Source organism: Saccopteryx bilineata, chromosome 1, assembly GCF_036850765.1.
Source record: "Saccopteryx bilineata isolate mSacBil1 chromosome 1, mSacBil1_pri_phased_curated, whole genome shotgun sequence".
Lineage (NCBI taxonomy): Eukaryota > Metazoa > Chordata > Mammalia > Chiroptera > Emballonuridae > Saccopteryx > Saccopteryx bilineata.
Window position 1 is genome coordinate 266,635,291 of NC_089490.1, and position 22,099 is coordinate 266,657,389.

Sequence of the window (22,099 nt, forward strand, 5' to 3'; positions counted from 1 at the left end):
CCCTCATAATCCAATTGCAATGTTGCTTTTCTCACAAAGCTACCTCTCACCTTTGTATTTGTTACGCGCAACACGGCATTCCAAGTGCAATAGTTACACCATTGTACAGTAACCAGGTGTTCCCTCCTCTGGATTTTAAGCTCCACCAAGAACAGGAAAGGTGTCTATGTTGTTCACAATTATAACCCTAGTGCCCAGGCAGCAGTAAAGCATGACATTAAGAGCATGGGCTTTGGAATTAAGACAGACCTAAAGAGTCACAAGTTGTGAGAATGTGGGAGTTTCTCAGACTCTACGCCTAGGTTTCCTTACCTGTAAAATGTAGATATACTACCTTACAAGGTTTTTTAAAGATTAAATGTGTTATCTAAAGTAACTAGCGTAGTGCTTGGTACACAGAAACGTTAGTTATTATTAATACAGTGCCTATCAAAAAATATTTGCTGAATAAATACAGTATGCACAAGTTATTAAAACATTATTTATTAATGCTAAGTTCATGTAATTCATTATATTTCCAAATAAAGTTTAAAATTCTACAAGGAGGCTTCATTTTTACTCGTGTTCATGGCACTTAAATTTTGTTACAGGCAGTATTTAGTTGAATTATAAAGCAGAATGTTCAAAAAGAATGACTTGTGCCTCACTTTCAGGAACAAATTGTTTATGAAGTTGAATCTGCTCCAAACCAGGGCTTTCGAGAGAATTTGGGCAAGTGTTACAAATTGAGGCAGCTACATTATTATATCTTGCTGATTGATAAAAGCTGTAGTATTCAAGTCTATTTTCCTCTGAGTTTTCTGATGTTTTTAGTTTTTGTTTAAATTGAACAACTTTGTAGATCAAAAACACAATTAACACACAAGCTAAGATAAAAAAAGCTAGCAAAATGTCAAAAGCCTCATTTAACTTTTCAACTTCTTGTGTACAGATTAGAGATGTTTTCCCTGACACTGAAGCAGCATCAATTGGCAGAGCACTGTTCTTCTCCAAGTTCAAGTTAACAGAAGAAGTAAGCTGTATTTGCACAGGAAGCACTGCAGTAGTCTCTAGTGGATTACCAAAAGTATTCTCTTGAAAATATCTACTGGCAGGTGAAGTATGAATTTGTTCCCCAAAAGTAACACTCTCGGTATTTTCCAAATGTTTCCCATTTGTGGTTACTTTATGCCAGGCCATCATTAATGCAGTGGTCTTGTGATGAATATGAAGAGATTTTATAGCCCAAACTCTGGATACATTTGTCGAAGATGTAATGCAATCTGTAAAGTCAGTCCACTTAACACAACGCAATGCTCTGCTGCGCATGGATGGGGGGTTCTGACAGTAGATGGTTAGGGTAATGGCTGATGATGCTAGCCAGTCGCGAAGGAAAACAGTTTGCAGTTACATTCCCAAGGATTAGAATTTGCCTGAAGATGAGTCAATGAAGACAATGGCTTAAGGACCCTTGGATGCAAGTCTGTAAGATTATTAAATGACAGATTAAGGATCTTCAAAGATGCTCTCATGTTTTCAAATGAATCATTATCAATGCTGATTATTTTGTTTCTATCTAGCTTAAAGTAAATTAAATTCTTTAACAAGCTAAATGTGTCAGAATTTAAATTTTCTATATCATGACTTAATATCAAATGTTTATGATTATTAATTCCTCTAAACCCACCCCTAGTAACATTTTTAATTCTTGAATTTTTCAGAAATATTCCAAGTTGACAAGTCCTTTAAATCCAAAGGGCTGTATTGCTTTAATATAGTTATGAGACAAAGAAAGTCTTTTAAGACTCTTAGGTACTTCAAAGGCATCTGATAATACTTTTGTTAAATTATTATGTTCTAGATACAAACAATCCAGGTTTCCAAGATGTTGAAAGCCTACATCTGATATCCTCAAAATTTTATCATGTGATAAATCAAGTATTTGAAGAACAATCATACCACAAAGGTACCACTACTGAGGACAGTGAGATGATTTCTTTGTAGACGTAAGTACTAAACTGAAACTACATCATTAAATACTCCTCTTGGAACAAAAGATACTTGAATAGACTGTAAATATAAATTATGAAGATTGGAAAACCCCTCAAATATTCCAGGATCTAAGCATTTCAAAAAATTATTAGATATATATAGAAAATGGAGATGCCTCAAATGAACAAAGGCTTTTGGATATATATAAACAATGCCAGCATTATCCAAATATAATGCTGTAAGAGAATGAAGTCCTGTTAATGCTCTTTCATTTATGTTAGATAAATGATTTCCAGTCAGGTACAGAGAAACAGCACTCTCAGGAAAAGTCTTAGGTTACAGCAGTTAATCTGCCTCCCAGTGCAGAGCTGGCAAACAGACCAACACCCAAGTATCTCTTTGTGGAATAACAATACAAGATTACAGGCAACAAAAAGAAAGAGTTGTCATAAAGGCAAAGAGATGTAATCCACATACAGCCTTGCTCTTGGTTTTTCTGTTCATATCAGAATTGGCTATAAAAAGAGAAGGTAAAACTAAATCATCTAAAAGTTCTTAAAATGAAAGTTTCATAATACCAGAAATTCTGCATTTTATTTTTACTAGAATCAACCAATAATACTAAGTACTGTAAACCATACTATGAAGATAGCATAAAATAATGAGTTTGGAAGATGTTCTAGAATTATCAGCACCTCCAGGCCATTAGCCTACTGTTTGACAAAATAAAAACTGAAATTTAATAAAATGTAAAGTAAAATGTTCACTAAATTATCTAAAATATCACAACTTACGATAACAAAAGTGATAAATGATGATGCAGGAATACCGCTCTAGATATAATACGTCCCCTTATCAAAGTAAAGTCTAATATCAATTAAATATCATTATAAATTATAAGAATACAAATTCATTACAGAACAATTAAACTCTCTTAAAACTACAGGTTTTCACAAACCAAATTATTTAAATAGATCATCTTACCAAGAACAGGAAATTCATGTTATTAACATTCGGCTGTTTCAAGTAAAGGTTTTCTTTCTAAATCTGAAGAGAGAAATTTCTAAACTCCATTTCTTTCTGTGGCACTGTTGACCTCCACCCCTCCACCTTTTTATTTTTTTAAGTCACAGTTTGCTCAGGAAACACCACTCTTCACATTGGTTCCTCCACAGTCAGTGTGTAAAACAGAGGTTGCCATGGATACAGGAAACTGAGAGACAGGAAGTAATTTTATCTGTGTTTTAAAAGTATTGTTGAAAGGAAATTTCAGGAACTTATTTTTCAGAATGCAGTTAATTTGAGTTTTCCTAATGCACATACTAAATACTGTATAATTTTAAAAATAAGTATTTTTTAAAAAAGGAAAAACCTGAAAATATAAAATTTTCAGAATGAACAAACTGTACACATGAATAACAGGCAGCTACTGAGTGGAAACAGCAAGCTGAAATAAGATGTAATAGAGTAATATAATTTTTGTGAAATTTTAAACACATAAAATATTTAGATTGTTTTGAATACACATGAGAAGGGTGAACACAAATGTTATACTATCCTTGATGCTTTTCTCCTTTAATTTTTTCTTTATTATTTCTTAATCCCTAGAGAAATTATTGTTGAAGTCCTGCACACAAAAAATTATTGATGTCCCTTTTACTCAAGACTGTCACAAAACTACTAAGCAAGTGCTAAGGGTTTATTATTATAGCTGATGGCTACTTGGTGATCGGTAGCACTATTCCAGGACCAAGGAGAGAGGTAGACAGGGGATACCACTGTTATCAGCACAAGCTTCAGATCCTGTGTGATCTTCTTTTAGTTTTCAAAAAAATAACTGGAGTATAAAAATATCAAGTATGGCCTGATGAGGTGGTGGTGCAGTGGATAGAGCATCAACCTAGGAGGCTGAGGACCCAGGTTCGGAACCCAGAGGTCATCTGCTTGAGCATGGGCTCAACTGGCTTGAGCCCAGGTTCACCAGCTTGAGTGCGGAGCTGCCGACTTGAGCATGGGATCATAGACATGACCCCGTGGTTGCTAGCTTAAGCTGAAAGGTCACTGGCTCGGTTGGAACCCCCTGGTCAAGGCACTTGGGGGAAAACAATCAATGAACAACTAAGATGCCACAACTCCGAGTTGATGCTTCTCATCTCTCTCCCTTCTTGTCTGTCTCTTTCTCTCTCTCTTAAAAAAAAAATTGAATACTACTAATTACTGCCTTAATTTAGGGTGGTGTTTACAGTTGGTAAACACAGTTTATTTTTGTATTATTATTTAATTATTGCATTATTTTCCATATGAACAACTATAAACCTACTTTTGCACCCCATATTAAACTATATACCTTTACGGTGTATAACGGTATCAAATTGCATACCAAATTACTGACAAAGATTATCTTCTGGCAAGAAAAGTTGAGGAGAGTGAAAGAGGCCCTTTAATGACATTTTACTACATATACATCAAATTAGTTTTAAATCTTTTAGGATACAGGTGTATAATGTAATTTTTTAAGGTAAGGATTTAAAGAATTGATTATTGTTTATGTATTGTTTGGTCATAATTTTCCAAAAAGTTGATTGCTTCGGTTTTCTAATTCTGACTTTCATTAATATTACCAATACCCTAACAATACATTTAAAATATCAGTGAAAATCTTACTTGGCCCGTGGTGGCTCAGTGGATAAAGTGACAACTTGGAATGCTGAAGTCACAGGTTCAAAACCCTGGGCTTGCTCAGTTAATGAACATATAGGAGACAACAACGAGCTGATGTTTCCAGGTCCTCCCTACCCTTTTCTCTCTCTCTCAAATCAATAAATAAAATCTTAAAAAATATATACCAGTGATAATACATTATTGTACACTATAATTCCCTTTCAATATTAAAGCAGTTTTACTTCACATCAAGACAACAATTACTCCAAATGATATGAATTATTTCCATATTAAATACTTTGTATAATACCAAGCACCATATTTCTATGACAATAAAAAAAATATCAGAGGTATATACTGGATAACACATTTTTATCAAATCACTTAAAATACTCACAAATATCCTTTGTGGCTAGCTACTGTTGTTTTTATTTTATAAATAAAGAAATTAAGAAATCAACCACCAAAAAAGCCAAATGACACATATAGGGTAAAGATGAAAGAGAAGCTATGTTTCTCAAGTCTCTCTTGTTTCATATTTTCAATAACATACAAAGTGGAATTAAGTATGTCTCATGGGTTTTTCAATTATGTCACACTACTTAAGAGTTATGATGGGCTTCAGGACATGCTATTTCAAAATACAGCACCTTTGGCATATTGAATATTTTAAGCTAAAGCAGTTTAGAAAACAGCAAAGGGAGGAAGGGCTCTCTCTGACCTCTCCAACCCCCAGCGACACCGCCATGTCCTCTTCCCTTCAGCACTGGAACAGGTTATAAATCTCCAGGGGGGAGGTGCCCTCTGCACGCTGGGAGGAAAGGGACATGCTTATCTCCAAGGACAAAAGGACTCTGAGCTGAATCCAAACAGGTCTTACAAAATTCCCCCCACTTCACTACACTTACCTCATACCCTCTGCCTTTATCATATCTTCCCACAACTTTGCATCCACTGTGCATCAACCCTAGCATAAAAACACACAGGTTTAACAATTTCTTCAAGTCTTTGTTTCCTTAGGAAGGCTCCTGTCCCATGTAAAACATTAAATTTGAATGCCTTTCTCTTGTTGATCTTGTATTTATTTACTAGTTTAATTTCCAGACCAAGCCAGGGACTCTAAGACAGTGATTTTCAACATTTTTTGTCTTGTGACACACATAAACCAATTACTAAAAGGTTGTGGCACACCAAAAAATTTATTTTTTGCTGATCTGACAAAAAATAGGTATAATTTTGATTCATTTACACTGGACAGCTATTGTTTTGTTGGCTGTTCTCATTTTCTTATTTGACAATCTAAGGGAAAAGAGGTCAGTGCCCCTAACCAAACAGCTAGGAATCACATGTTTTAAAAATTCTTGTGGCATATTGAATGAAAAACACTGCTATAGGAGTCAAGATAAACTTCTTCCTCCCCTAGAGTTTGGAAGAAGTCAGAGAAACGGGCCGTCAAAATCAAAATAAAGTTTAAAGAGAAAAAGCTCCAAGGTATAAAATAAAAACATTAATTTTGACCTCTGTTCCATAAAAGTCCAAAGCAGACAAACTATTTATTCTTATTAGATCTTAGAAGAAAAATTTTTAGAAAATTACACCAAGGGAAAAGTAATGGAATAAAACGAATCTTGTATTATTCATACTGTAAAAACAAGTAAACTGCAGTAATCTAAAGTGACTATAAAAACAATAAGTATAAATAATACATTTTAGCTCTTAGGTTGATATCTTGCAAAATACTGATATACAGAAAAAACAAAGTTTTTTATTTTATTTTATTTTTTAATGGGGTGACATCAATAAATCAGGGTACATATATTCAAAGAAAACATGTCCAGGTTATCTTGTCATTCAAATATGTTGCATACTCATCACCCAAAGTCAGATTGTCCTCTATCACCTTCTATCTAGTTTTCTTTGTGCCCCTCCCCCTCCCCCTTTCCCTCTCCCTCTCCCCCCCCCGCCCCCCCCCCCCCGTAACCACCACACTCTTATCAATGTCTCTTAGTCTTGCTTTTATATCCCACCTACATATGGAATAATGCAGTTCCTGGTTTTTTCTGATTTACTTATTTCACTTCGTATAATGCAGAAAAACAAAGTTTAACCTTTCTGGTCATCTCAGAGTTGCTGCTCTTAGGCACAAGTGATCACTAGCAAAGAAGATCACAGAAATCAAAACTTCAAACACTGTTAACACAGGAATGGAATTCAGAGACTCTTCATCTTACCTGCTATGATCACATCGCTAATCAGTGACCACTGAAGTTTTAGATTAGAACTCAAAGCTTCCCAGCTTCCCACTGCACTAGTGGAAGATACATTTTCCCTGTGTTTTAAGTACTGTCCTTTCACAGTATTTCACATTATTTAGGTAATTTAAAATCTCATGAGCATTAAATCCTGTGATATGTTTAGTAAAATCTTCATATACTCCCCAATGAATGATAATTCTCCCCAATCTGAATTCTGACCTCTTGGTTTTGCTCTGAAGTAACAACACATCAAAATGGTTCCTCATATCCCTTTTCTCATTCCTACTAATTTTCATTAGAACTACTTCTCAACACTACACTCAGCCTCTTAGATGGGATTCCTGTTTTCTTTCCAGGAAATTGACCCACTCACTGACTTATTTTTCTCTCATTCTTCTTTTATACTGTCTTTGTCTTCAAATAATTTCATCCCTCAGGTATTGACATGTATCGATTCTTTTTTTTTTTTTTTTTTTTTTTTTTTTCATTTTTCTGAAGCTGGAAACAGGGAGAGACAGTCAAACAGACTCCCGCATGCGCCCGACCGGGATCCACCCAGCACGCCCACCATGGGGCGACGCTCTGCCCACCAGGGGGCGATGCTCTGCCCATCCTGGGCATCGCCATGTTGCGACCAGAGCCACTCTAGCGCCTGAGGCAGAGGCCACAGAGCCATCCCCAGCGCCCGGGCCATCTTTGCTCCAATGGAGCCTTGGCTGCGGGAGGGGAAGAGAGAGACAGAGAGGAAAGCGCGGTGGAGGGGTGGAGAAGCAAATGTGCGCTTCTCCAGTGTGCCCTGGCCGGGAATCGAACCCGGGTCCTCCGCACGCTAGGCCGACGCTCTACCGCTGAGCCAACCGGCCAGGGCTCGATTCTTTTCCATTCAGAAATTCCATTACAACTACAAGACTGCATAAATAACAATTGTTCTAGTAACATCTTCTAAACATATATCATCTGTATTATATAACTAGAGATATAGTATCTATGCATAAAACAATCAAGATGGGTTTACATATAAAGGATGGTTTACAACAGAAGTTACTAATCTTACGGCTCTTAAAAGGTACTTAGGGACCGAAGATTCAAAATTTAAAATGAATATTACAATTAATAGTCTAGTAACAATTAAAAAAATTATTTTGCTCAATGTAGGGTGAAATTTTGAGGAGAAGCAGTATCTCATTCTAGATTGCTACTCAGTTGCAAGTGAAATAAATAGTAAGCACACAGTAGAGAAATCAGACAATACCTTGACCAGAATTAGCATAATACATGAAAAGCAGGTGGACAGTATGTACTCCAGATGTAATGTTTCGAGAAAGACACAACAGCACTTATGTAATATTCCAACCAGGAATGCATAGCCTGAATCTAATCATGAGGAAACATCAGAAACACTCCAACGAGGAACACTTAGTTCTGTTGAGACAGAGGGATATGAGGGATGATACAGAGAAGGAGGGGGAAAGGGACAGAGGACAGAGAGAAAAGAAATGTATTCTTCAAACATATTACCTCTTAGATAGAAAGACACAGGAAATGACATTATAGAGTAAAAGAGACTAAAGACACAGCAATACCACCTGATCCTAGACTGAAGTATTAGGGGTAAAAGGCCATGGTCTATGCAACTTACATGCAAATGTTTCAGAAATAAAGCATGGCTTGATCATGTTGTCTATCAACTGCACACAAGAAGTAGAGGAAAAAGTGTTTTCCACCAGACCTCTCCAACTGGCTTCTCCTGTCTGGACTGCAGGGGACACAAGACCTTAATACACATTCATAGTTTTCCAGTCGTAACAGGGATAGCTCAACTTCAGCTTGTTACCTGACTTCCAATATCAAATCTATTAACAAAAACCCATTTATAAAATCAGACTGGCCCTGGCCGGTAGGCTCAGTGGTAGAGCATTGGCCTGGTATGTGGATGTCCCGGGTTTGATTCCCGGTCAAGGCACACAGGAGAAGCAACCATCTGCTTCTCCACCCCTCTCCTTTCTCTCTCTCTCCCCTACCTCCCACAGCCATGGGCCATTTGGCTCAAGCGAGTTGGCCTTGGGTACTGAGGATGTCTCCACGGCCTCTGCCTCAGGCACTAAAAAATGACTCCGGTTTCAATAGATCTAAGACCCCAGATTGGCAGAGCATCGCCCCCTCATGGGCTTTCCAGGTGGATCCTGGTTGGGGTGCTTGTGGGAGTCTGTCTTTGCCTACACTCCTCTCACTAACAACAACAAAAATCAGACCTATACAGTGTATGGGAATCTGTTATTTGAAATTATCCATTGTTCTAATCTACTCCATTAGAATAGGCACTTCATAATTAAGACTGATTAATCACTTGGAAATAATGTCTTAAAATCTCTCATACTTTAAAAAAATGATGGCAGCTAATAAGTGTAAACAAATGTGTCCACTAATGACTCATTCCAAAATTAACGATCATTATAATAAAAACAATAAATGACGCAAAAGGACTTTCATTATTTACTTAATGGTTATTACTAAATGCTTTGGAGATTTTTTAATTATACTCTGTTTGTATGTCCTGTGTATATCATACTTTTTTAACTGTAGCATTGTATAACACTATAAAATCATTTATTATAGTAAACTGATATTCAGAGAGACTGACTTCCCAAGTGCTTGAATAAAAAATTTATAAAAATCTATAGAATGCTCAAATTACTAACTTAAATTTTTTTTTGTTTGTTTTTGTTTTTCTGAAGCTGGAAACGGGGAGAGACAGTCAGACAGACTCCCGCATGTGCTCGACCGGGATCCACTTGGCACGCCCTCCGGGGCATCGCCCTGTTGCGACCAGAGCCACTCCAGCGCCTGGGGCAGAAGCCAAGGAGCCATCCCCAGCGCCTGGGCCATCTTTGCTCCAATGGAGCCTCGCTGCGGGAGGGGAAGAGAGAGAGAGAGAGGAAGGAGAGGGGGAGGGGTGGAGAAGCAGATAGGCGCCTCTCCTGTGTGTCCTGGTCGGGAATTGAACTCGGGACTTCTACACGCCAGGCCGATGCTCTACCACTGAGCCAACCGGCCAGGGCCACTAACTTAAATTTAAATGACATATCCTTTTCAATGTAATACATCTAAATTCATCCCATCCTTTTGTAAAGGATGTTAATAGAAAGGTATACAAAATTTACATATAAAATGGATTTATTACACAGATTAAAAGTATGCCTAATGTAGTCCTATTCAAAGAATTTCTAATATGCAACAATACTACAAATCAAAATATATAGAAAACCTTCCCTCTCTAAGGGCTGCTATAATGTGAATATGTTTTTATGGTATGCTAGTGCGGCAAAACTGAAGAATAACTGGTCTCAAATTGCACTCTGAAGAATAAGCAAAATGTTTACTATATTTCCGACCAAGGCTGACAAATTGAAAAATCAAATTAGCTTAATTTTTCAGACACAAACATTCTTTAGAAGTTCAAAAAAATGTTATTTAGTTGGGAGAAACAAAATGGTACACTGACTTATTACAGAGTAGGTATTTATTAAATTCATGCAATTCTTCATTCAGTAAACTTACTGTGTACCTATGTGTTGGATATGGTATAAGAACAAAAGACGGTTAACACTCAATGTATTAATTATGCATTTTTATTTCTGTATGCTGATGCTTTAATGAACAGGACCTGCTGAGCCTGGAAAGACTACCCTCTTAAGGTTAGTCAATTCCTAGAGATAGTCAATGACTGATTATGAACATAAATTTCATATGCAAACCAACTGATCCAGATTCCATACCCTAACTACATTTAAATGGCTCTTCTACTCCAGACTATCTCCCTGGCACAGGTAGCAGACAACTATGACAGCCTGCCCCTACACCCTAGAGGTCTCTGAAATTACTCAAACTAGTCAATCCTAAGCATGCTTACCATGGAAACCACAAGAATGGCTCTTGCCCAAAATATTTTCCCTTTACTCCCTCCTCTGGCTCCTGACCAATCCTGGTGTTTGTCTGTCTGGTTCTGAGTGCTGTGGCTTGCTCCTTCTTCTTGGGAGCAACAAACTACCTTTAAATGGCAATCATCACTTCATCTGTTTTGGCCTCACCATATCTGAAAAATAATAAAACTTACATTTTAAAGCACTCAGAACCTACTATAGAGACAATTTGTACTTAGTAATACTTATTGAACAAATAAACGAGTAAAAAAGCAAAGAATGAATGTAGACAGCAAACAAGCAAACAGTAGATCAAAAATTTCAACATGCAACCAGTGGGCAACAGCAAAATGGATTTGTTCATTCAATATCTACAGAGAAGCATGCCCTCACATCCGCACCAGGATCAAGTACCTTCAATACATAGGCCAAATGCCAAGTGCAAAGTTTCTGCTGCCAGAAGGTACCCAGTCTTTACGATTAAGCTCTACTGGCATGTGTATGTAACACTCGCTTTGTACTTTTCAAATACTATGACATCATCTACCATCCCTTCGAGTATATAATGCTTTTGTACATTCTGCAAATTAGAAGTATGAATTTCCTAAGAGCAATGTACATGCCTTATAGTTCTCTGCTTCTACACAATATTATTGGTACATGTTTTTATACACAGCAGGTTTTCAATATATACAGTGTGTCTGTAAAGTCATGATGCACTTTTGACTATGTCACAGGAAAGCAACGAAAGATGATAAAAATGTGAAATCTGTACCAAATAAAAGGAAAATTCTCCCAGTTTCATACCTATTCAGTGCAGTTTGATGTGGGCTCACACACAGATTTTTTAGGGCTCCTTAGGTAGCTATCCCGTATAGCCTCTACAGACTCGTCACTAATGGCCTGCCAGAACGGGGTTTCTCCACCAAACTGCTGATTTCCTTCAACTGCTTATCCCACCAAGTAATGTTATTCCTATGTAGTGGCGCTTCATTATAAATGCGCCGATATTCATGTTGCACTTTGGTCACGAATTCAAATTTAGCGAGCACAGAACACAATGAACTTTCCTCTGTACCATCCACATCTTGACTGGCATGGCCGTGGGCTGCTCCACTGTATACACGGTGTTACGTCATCATCTGCGCATGTGCACATGCTGCCACATCATCCTACAGAAACTGGGGGGGGGGTTCCTTTTATTTGGTGCAGATTTCACATTTCTATCATCTTTTGTTGCTTTCCTGTGACTGGTCTAAAGTGTAGCATGACTTTACAGACACACTGTATTTTAATGCAACAAAATATAATTCAAAACAAAGTCACCAATGATATAAAAATTGGTATAACTGTAGTTACACTAACATGAATGTCTCTGCAGTCTCCCAACACCCTATGACCACTGCAATTATCTTTGAAAAATCACTATGGACAGCTCTCAAGACCAGGTCAACCAAATATATCAATGGGGGAAATATCAATGAAGGGGAGAGGGAATGACACAAGGAATAGGTAAATTATTTCTATGATTATTTTAAGATCTTATTATCACTGTACCATATTTTAACCACAGGGAAGTTTAGAAAAGTTATTTCTAATTCAAACAAACAAACTACCATAGGCTGATTTCAACCATCATAAAGGTAAAAGGTTTCAAAGATGTTTACTAAGGAAAAAATTCTTCAAAGACACTAGTGAGTATTGTGATTTTGTGCTCTTCAGCTTTTTTCCCTATAGTTCTTATTTGACAATTGAAAGTAACTTCGAAAGAACTACATTTACATTAAAAATCGCTCTGATGGACACAGAGTAAAATCATCCAAGAAAGGCCCAGAGACCTAAAAATAGCCATTCTTTTCAAGATAATAGCCTCAATCTGTGGGTCTGTTCTGAATACCAACCAGGAGAAATTTCCTTTTCTGTCTCTGCTACCAAACCTCTCTGTCCTTCCTCTCTACCACTGAAAATGGAGCAGAGGAAGGCAAAGATATTTGGATCTAAAATGTCCGGTTGCCTAGGGCTAGGGAGAATGAGAGAATGAGGACCTTTAACGAGTACATGGTTTCTTCCAAAGACAAGAAAAATGTTCTAAAATTGATTGTAGTGGTAGCTGCACAACTCCGTGGATATACTAGAACAGGGGTCGGGAACCTATGGCTCGCGAGCCAGATGAGGTTCTTTTGATGGCTGCATCTGGCTCGCAGACAAATCTTTAATAAAAAAATAATAACGTTAAAAATATTTTATATTTTATCTCATGTATTACAATCCATTCATTTCCTACCGCTCATGTTCATGGTTGCGGGTGGCTGGAGCCAATATAGCTGTCCTCCGGGACAACACCAAATTTTTATTGGAAAATGTGTAACGTACATGGGTCGTTGTATGGCTCTCATGGAATTACATTGTAAAATATGTGGCATTCATGGCTCTCTCAGCCAAAAAGGTTCCCGACCCCTATACTAGAACTACTGAATTGTACACTTTAAATGGGTAAATTGTATGGTATGTGAATTATATCTCAACAAGGCTGTTAACATGCACACAAAGATGTTTCTAAGATGTCTATTTCTTGTGAAAGAAAAAAAAAGAGAACTAATTTTTACTGAAAAGCTACTAAAATATTAGATTAAGAATTTAGAGATTACAGAAAATGCCATAAAATGCTAAATAAGAAAACATGACCTCGGTGTAAAAGACACATCCTCTTTTAAAGGATAAAAATAAAATACTCACTTAGAACAGCCAGTTTAAACCAAGCATTATTCAGGTAAAACAACATGTCCATAATTTCAAAATTGTAACTGCCTTTCATTCATCTATATTTGAACTGTATCCAAATACTAGTCTTTGGAACTTACCTTGACTCTACTAGTCTAACATTGTAAAAGTTATAAAATGACAGAAAAGTATCTAAATTCTTAAATAATAAATTTTTAAATGGTGATATTATATATGCTATTCTTGAGATAAATGAGAATTATGGAGAGGTACAAATGTCCGATCCAAGTCGGTTTAGTAAATCTGATACCCAAGGGATTTTATAAAAGGCAATTTCTCTTAGAAAGCAAGCTGTCATGCCATCAAAAAGTCTGCTGCTTTGTCAAGCTCTTTTTGAATATTTCAACTACCTTATATTAAATGTTCCTCAGTGATGACTTCCTTAAATCATAAAGAGGGGAGGGGAAGAAAGAGAGGGAAGGAGAGAGAGAGAGAAATTTAAAACACAATTTCAAAGAACACTTATTCACATGTGAAATTCTTAGAACTACATTATTTTAAAAATATGTCGTTGAAGATGGAGGATAAATAGCTATTATAGAGGAGATTAAAGGAAAATTTGGTTGTTCTTATCTACAAGTAACAGTTTTTGTTTAATCTATGCCTTTGGAGGAAACATTAAAAGACATGTATGTAAATAATGTTATTTTCATTTAAAAATTAGCTGAAGAAAACTTTACCCCTTCTATGTAGAAATATTATAGACTTTAAGGAAGAAAGAATGAAAATTGAAACTTGGAATAACCACAACTAAAGAAATAGTAAGGCCTTGGCCGGTTGGCTCAGTGGTAGAGCGTCAGCCTGGCATGCAGGAGTCCCAGGTTTGATTCCCGGCCAGGGCACACAGGAGAAGTGCCCATCTGCTTCTCCACCCCTCCCCCTCTGCTTCCTCTCTGTCTCTCTCTTCCCCTCCCGCAGCCAAGGCTCCATTGGAGCAAAGTTGGCCCGGGCACTGAGAATGGCTCTGTAGCCTCTGCCTCAGGCGCTAGAATGGCTCTGGTTGCAACAGAGTGACACCCCAGATGGGCAGAGCATCTCCCCCTGGTGGGCGTGCCGGGTGGATCCCGGTCGGGTGCACACGGGAATCTGATTGCCTCCCCATTTCCAACTCCAGAAAAATACAAAAAAAAAAAAGAAAGAAAGAAAGAAAAAGAAATAGTAAAACAAAAAGTTACAAGACAATTGTGCTGCATTAAAAAGAAAAAATTGCCCTGTATTCAGAAGGTGACCAAGAAGATATAAAAAGACTACATAGACACAAGCAAATCAATTATCATTAAGTTGGTGATAATGCACAATACTATAAAGATCATCAAGCAGAAGATGGTATTTCTTAAAACATAGGTGGTTAACACCCTTTTTTTTTAAGTGATAAGAGGGGAGATAGTGAGACAGACTGTCACATGCACCCCAACCAAAATCTACCCGGCAACCCCTTCTGAGGCTGATGCTTGAATCAATCAAGCTATTTTTAGCACCTGAGGCTGATAGGATCAGACCAAACAAGTTATCCTCTGCTCCCAGCGCCAATGCTTGAGCCAATCAAGCCACTGGCTGCAGGAGGAAAAGAGGGAGAAAAGAGAGAGAGAAGCAATGGTCACTTCACCTGTATTCTCTGACTGGGAATTGAACCCGGGATGTCCATATGCCAGACTAATGCTCTAATACTGAGCCAACAGGCCCAGGCCATATTTTAAAAATTGAACTAATAAAGAGGTATATAGATACTCAAAATGTGCTGAATTTAAAATAAATGCATGTACAGAGACTAAAGCTTTTAGTGCTTTATACTAAGGTAACTAAATGATGGATGGATGGATGGATGGATGGATGGGAAAGGAAGCAGAGAAGAAAAGAATAAAAAACAGCTAACCTCATCTATCCAGACAGTTTGACATTACATATATAAACTCATTTAGCCTGACCAGGCGGTGGCGCAGTGGATAGAGCATCGGACTGGGATGCAGAGGACCCAGGTTAGAGACCCCGAGGTTGCTAGCTTGAGCACGGGTTCATCTGGTTTGAGCAAAGCTCACCAGCTTGGACCCAAGGTCGCTGGCTTGAGCAAGGGGTCACTTGGTCTGCTGAAGGCCCACAGTCAAGGCACATATGAGAAAGCAATCAATGAACAACTAAGGTGTCACAACGAAAAACTGATGATTGATGCTTCTCATCTCTCTCCGTTTTTATCTGTCTGTCCCTATCTATCCCTCTCTCTGACTCTCTCTCTGTCTCTGTAAAAAGAAAAAATAAATAAATAAACTCATTTAATCTTTACAATACCTTCATCAGAAAGATATTATTAGTATCCCCATTCTAAAAACAAGGAAGTGTAGGCACAGGGAAGTTAAGTTACTTGGCCACAGTCATTCACAGTGAATACCACTGGGATTTAAGTATGGTTATAAAGTCCAGTTTTTATTAAACTTTTGAACCAGTAATAGTGGATTAAGGTAAAACAGTTTAATAGTTTCCCAAGTGGTCATTCTTCAAAGAAATGGTTCTAAACTGGAGGTGGGAGGTTCCTCCGGCACAATTAGTGGGGAGAAACCAGGCGATGCTGCTAAATATCCTACAATGCACAGGACAGCCCATAACAAATAGTCATCTGGCCCAAATGTCACAAGTACTGTAGTTGAGAAATTCTGCCACAAAACAATACATTTCTGCATTTGAAAATCCATTATAATGAAAGGAGAATAAAATAGCATTTCCCAATTTAGCCTGATTAAGAAAATCATTACCAACATGATTCTCTAGACCTCCTTATTTCAGGCAAGGGAAATGTTATACTGCAAAGTCTAAAAAACACACACACAGGAACAGGAAATTACTATTACATAGGAAATTAACCAGAAAACATCACTAGGGATGTGGAAGGGAAGAAACTTTCCTCAAACTCCAACAATTAAGTAGATATAAGCAGAAGAAAGATTATATCAGGAAATGACAAAACTGCTGACTTCAACGTTAGTTAACATTACCTTCCACTAAAGTACGTGACTATAAATCTTCCAAGTTATAACATGGGCCAATGACATGTGGTACACTTCTAGAGCAATTAACTTTTTTTGTTGTTGTTTATCTGCTTTACATTTTCTGTATCTCTCAATGCTTCTTTAGTCAATAATCCATTAAGAATATCTTAAAGTTAAATCATTATTCTTTAAAATTCTATTACCACATTAGTCAAGCCTTTCTTGGTACCCTTAAATGACATAAATTCACTATTGCTAAATAGATTTTTTCAATATTCACTTCATTTTAAAAACAAAAATAAGACTTGATATTTCTATCACAAAACTATCTCCTTACAACCTTTAAATTTGAAATTTTACTGTTTTAAGAGAATTTCAAATCTTAATAAAGTGTGCCCCTCAATTAATATAGGTTAACATAGCCCCAGACTAAGTATTTCTTAAGACTTACAGAAGCTTTATATAGTCCTTAAAGAAGCCACCTGCTTGACCTGTGGTGGCACAATGGATAAAGTGTAGATATGGAATGCTGAGGTTGCCAGTTTAAGGTCCTGAGATTGCCTGGTCAGGCACATATGGGAGTTGATGCTTCCTGCTCCCGCCCACCCCTCTCCCTCTTTCCTCTCTGAAATGAATAAATAATTTTTTTTTTTTTTTGTATTTTTCTGCAGCTAGAAACGGGGAGAGATAGTCAGACAGACTCCCGCATGCGCCCGACCGGGATCCACCCAGCACGCCCACCAGGGGCGACGTTCTGCCCACCAGGGGGCGATGCTCTGCCCCTCCGGGGCGTCGCTCTGCCACGACCAGAGCCACTCTAGCGCCTGGGGCAGAGGCCAAGGAGCCATCCCCAGTGCCCGGGCCATCTTTGCTCCAATGGAGCCTTGGCTGCGGGAGGGGAAGAGAGAGACAGAGAGTAAGAAGGGGGGGGTGGAGAAGCAAATGGGTGCCTCTCCTATGTGCCCTGGCCGGGAATCGAACCCGGGTCCCCCGCACGCCAGGCCGGCGCTCTACCACTGAGCCAACCGGCCAGGGCTGAAATGAATAAATAAAATCTTTAAAGAAAAAAAACAGCCACCTATTTCCACAACAAATATATATAAAATATTTTTGAACTGTACACTTACATAAAATTAAATAATAAAGCAAACAGTATTCTCAAAAAAAGTAAGCAAATGCTCTAAAAGTAATTAGCTTTCTTTCTACACTTCTTAACCTACATCATTTCTAGTTCACTCTCAATAATCTCTACTTTATATTACAGAAAACTCTAACATGCTTTATTAAGCTTAATTTTTTTTCCATTCATTAATTTATTCAAGAAATGTTTACAGCCCTGGCTGGTTAGCTAAGTCAGAGTGTCGTCCTGAAACACCAAGGTTGTGGGTTCGATCTACAGCCAGGGCACATACGGGAGCAACTAAGGAGTATACACCTAAGTGGAACAACAAATGAATGGTTTTCTCTCTCTCTCTCTCTCTCTCTCTCTCTCTCATTCTCCTGCCTTCTTCTCTCTGTCTTTCAAAAACCAATCAATAAAAAATAAAATTGTCACCTGACCAGGCAGTGGTGCAGTGGCTAGAGCGTCGGACTGGGATGTGGAGGACCCAGGTTCGAGACCCCGAGGTTGCCAGCTTAAGTGCGGGCTCATCTGGTTTGAGCAAAGCTCACCAGCTTGAGCCCAAGGTCGCTGGCTCGAGCAAGGGGTTACTCGGTCTGCTGTAGCCCCATAGTCAAGGTACATATGAGAAAGCAATCAATGAACAACTAAAGTGCCACAATGAAAAACTGATTGATGCTTCTCATCTCTCTCCATTCCTGTCTGCCTGTCCCTATCTATCTCTCTCTCTCTGAGTCTCTCTCTGTCTCAAAAAAAAAAAAAAATTGTCTATTAAAAAGAAAAGAAATATTTACAGAAAGTTGACTACTGCCAAATAGGTTGTTTAGCATTTCAGTTAAAATGTAGATAGCTTGAATTTGTTTTCCAAAAATAAATAAGATGCCACTCAGTTTCATAGTGAAGAAATATACAAGTATTATACACTCCATCTGAGGAGCAGCATAGCCTAATAAGTTAAAAAGCAAACCCTGGTTTCAAGGGGCCCAAGGTCAAAACTTGCTCTATGGCATACCACATGGCAGAGCCAAGGAAAGTTATTTTATATTTTAAAGCTATTTATTTGCTCTATGAAAAGAAGATAAGCATGCCTACATTTTGGGGCTGTTTTAAAATTAAGTAATATAAATGCAAAGCATTTAGCAAAATATAAGTGCTCAATAATTAACTATTGTTATGGTGTCAGGACAAAGCAATTACCTATGTTCCTTTTTATTTATTTATTTATTAAATTTAATGCAGTGACATTGATAAATCAGGGTACATATGTTGAGAGAAAATATCTCTAGATTATTTTGACATTTGATTGTGCTGTATACCCGTCCCCCAAAGTTAAATTGTCTTCTGTCACCTTCTATCTGGTTTTCTTTGTGCCCCTCCCCTCCCCTAACCCCTCTCTCCTTCTTCACCCCATCCCTCCTTCCCCAACCCCCCGCCCCTGTTGCCATCACATTCTTGTTCATGTCTCTGAGTCTCATTTTTATGTCCCTTCTATGTATGGATTCATATAGTTCTTAGTTTTTTTTCTGATTTACTTATTTCACACCTATGTTCTTAATCCAAATGACCATACTAGAAATAAATAATATATACATTTTTATAAAGAATTTCTGATGCTAACTATATTTATTTTAATTTATCATTAGGATGCATGCACTCTAAATATTCCTTAAGATATAAAGATATAATACATTCTCATTATTCTTCTCATAGTATCAAGTGTTAAGGCCTACCTTCATGTCTTTAAAATTAAAAGTATCAAACTGGGGGCATATAATGTCAATTCCATAAAGACAATTAAAAAAACCAAACATATTCTTTCTTAAATTTCCAAATCAAAGCATTTTCTATTTGCTTTACAGAAATAAGATTTTAAGAAAATTTGTAAAGTATAATATAATGACTTCATCTGTGTCAGAAGGAAAAAACAACTTGCAAGCTCCTTTATACATAACTCCAAATAAATAAAAATTATATAACATAACTTTGAATTATCAGAGGGATAATATATTTTATAAAGTGCTATTGACTTTAAAAATATTATATATTTAATACAGCTACATAAAAAGAGGGCTAAAATAAGTCTAATAAAATCTGGTTGTTATTTTAAACATTAAAAAACAGACAAGAATCTAATAAATTAATAAAAAGAATATGACCGCCTGACTAGGTGGCAGCACAGTGGATAGAACATCATACTGGGACACAGAAGACCTAGGTTCGAAACCTCGATGTTGCCAGCTTGAGCGCAGGTTCACCAACCTGAGCATGGGGTCACTGGCTTGAGTGGGGGATTATAGACATGAACCCATGGTTGCTGGTTTGAGCCCAAAGGTCGCTGGTTTGAGCCCAAAGGTCACTGGCTTGAAGCCCAAGGTCTCTGGCTTGAGCCCAAGGTCGCTGGCTTGAGCAAGGGATCAGTTACTCTGCTGGAGCCCCCAATGAAGGCACATATGAGAAAGCAATCAATAAGCCCCTAAGATGCCACAACAAAGAACTGATGCTTCTCATCTCCCTCTCTTCCTATCTGCCTGTCCCTATGTGTCCCTCTCTTTGTCTCTCTCTCTGTTACACACACACACACACAAAAAGAATATAACCATTAAACTGCAGTACTCACCACTCCCATTCACATCTTTTTAGATTTAGACTAACACTTGTTATATCATTATCTATTAATAATATCAGCATACATACACATTACATATATACACATATTCTGTCTAGAAACACACAGCAATATCAAATGGCCAAAATAGTGCTAATGTTTTGATGCTTAAAAAAACAAATTTTAAGAAAATGTTTCCTCACCTATTATCAGATGGCAGGAGAGAAAGCAAAGCCAAAGCTGAAAGTTTCCTTCTTTCAGGCTGGGTAATGTTGTCCATGCGATCAACCCACATTTCAATCATATTTCCCAAAAGCTGGTCCATCTAAAAAAGAGATCAAGAGGCATCTCAAAATATTTCAAATAGTATTTACTTCTGGGTAAGTACTGCTGTCAGCTAAAACCTTATAAGGCATAGTGTAAATTCAATTCCAGGAAACTACAGAATTAGAACACATGAATTTGGGGCAAGTTTTAAGCTAGAAAGGAATAAATTAAGCAAACCAGAATTTGACTCTAATCTTAATAAAAGCCAATAAATTCTGAGAACTAAATAGACTTGTTCAACTCATTTAGACTAAGCTATCCAGTTGTTGGTTCAAATACCAGTTTAGATAATGCTGTAAAAGTATTTTGAATTGGCCTAACCGGTGGTGGCACAGTAGAGAGAGTGTCACCTTGGGATCCTGAGGTCCCTGGTTTGAGCGTGGGCTCATTTGGCTTGAATGAGGGTTTATTTGGCTTGAGTGCAGGCTTATGAGCTTGAGCACAGGTTGCTCGCTTGAGCATGGGATCAATGACATGATCCCATGGCTGCTATACTGAGCCCAAATGTTGCTGGCTTGAGCAATGGGTCACTGGCTCAGCAAGAGTCCCCTGATCAAGGAATGTATAAGAAGCAATCAATGAACAACTAAGGTGCTGTAACTACAAGCTGATGCTTCTCATTGTTCTCCCTTCCTGTCTCTCTCTCTCTCTCAAAAAAAGTATTTTGAGTTGATTTTAAGTAAAGAAGATTACTCTAGATAAGGTAGGTAGGGCTTCATTCAATCAGTTGAAAATCTTCAAAACAAAAACTAAGGTTTCCTCAAGAAGAATCCTGCTTCAAGACTACCCATCAATAGATGGATACAGAAAAAGTGGGAATAAAAAGAAAGTACCTCAACATAATCAAGGCCATAGATGACAAATCAACAGCCAACATCACACACAATGGGCAAAAATTAAAAGTAATCCCTTTAAGATCAGATATCAGACAAGGGTGTCACCTTTCACTACTCTTATTCAACATAACACTGGAAGCCCTAGCCACAGCAATTAGATAAGAAGAAATAAAAGGCATCCAAATGGGAAAAGAAGAAGTAAAACTGTCATTATTTGCTGATGACATTATACTGTACATAGAAAACCCCTAGAGTCACAAGCAAAAAACTAGTAGACTTAATAAATGAATTTGGCAAGGTGGCAAAATACAAAATTAATATTCAGAAATCAGTGACATTTTTATACAATAAACTGTCAAAAATAGAAATTAAGGAAACAATCCCCTTCACTACTGCAACAACAACAAAAACAACAACAAATGAAGTACCTAGGAGTAAATTTAACCAAGGAGGTAAAAGACTTATACTTGGAAAATTATAAAACATTGAAAAAGAAATCAAGGAAGATACAAACAAGTAGACGCCTTATACTATGTTCATGGGTGGAAAGAACTGAGAACTAAATAGATTTGTTCAACTCAATAAAATGTCCGTACTACCCAAAACAATCTATAGATTCAATGTAATTCCTATTAAAATACTAAC

The 22,099-nt window shown here is 37.5% G+C and overlaps 2 protein-coding genes across 2 annotated transcripts in view; both read right to left on the reverse strand.

Moving 5' to 3' along the window:
- The window catches only part of IPO11 (importin 11), a 241,840-nt gene that overhangs the window by 57,792 nt on the left and 161,949 nt on the right, over positions 1-22,099 (reverse strand). Inside the window, exon 27 of the mRNA XM_066242532.1 lies at positions 20,495-20,616. Within this exon, the coding sequence (XP_066098629.1) occupies positions 20,495-20,616 (122 nt within the window). The remainder of the gene's footprint in view (positions 1-20,494; positions 20,617-22,099) is intronic.
- On the reverse strand, positions 496-1,511 carry LRRC70 (leucine rich repeat containing 70). The gene is given in 2 exon segments (XM_066254131.1): positions 496-1,373; positions 1,376-1,511. Coding segments are annotated over 2 exon segments (903 nt in total). The 3' UTR covers positions 496-606.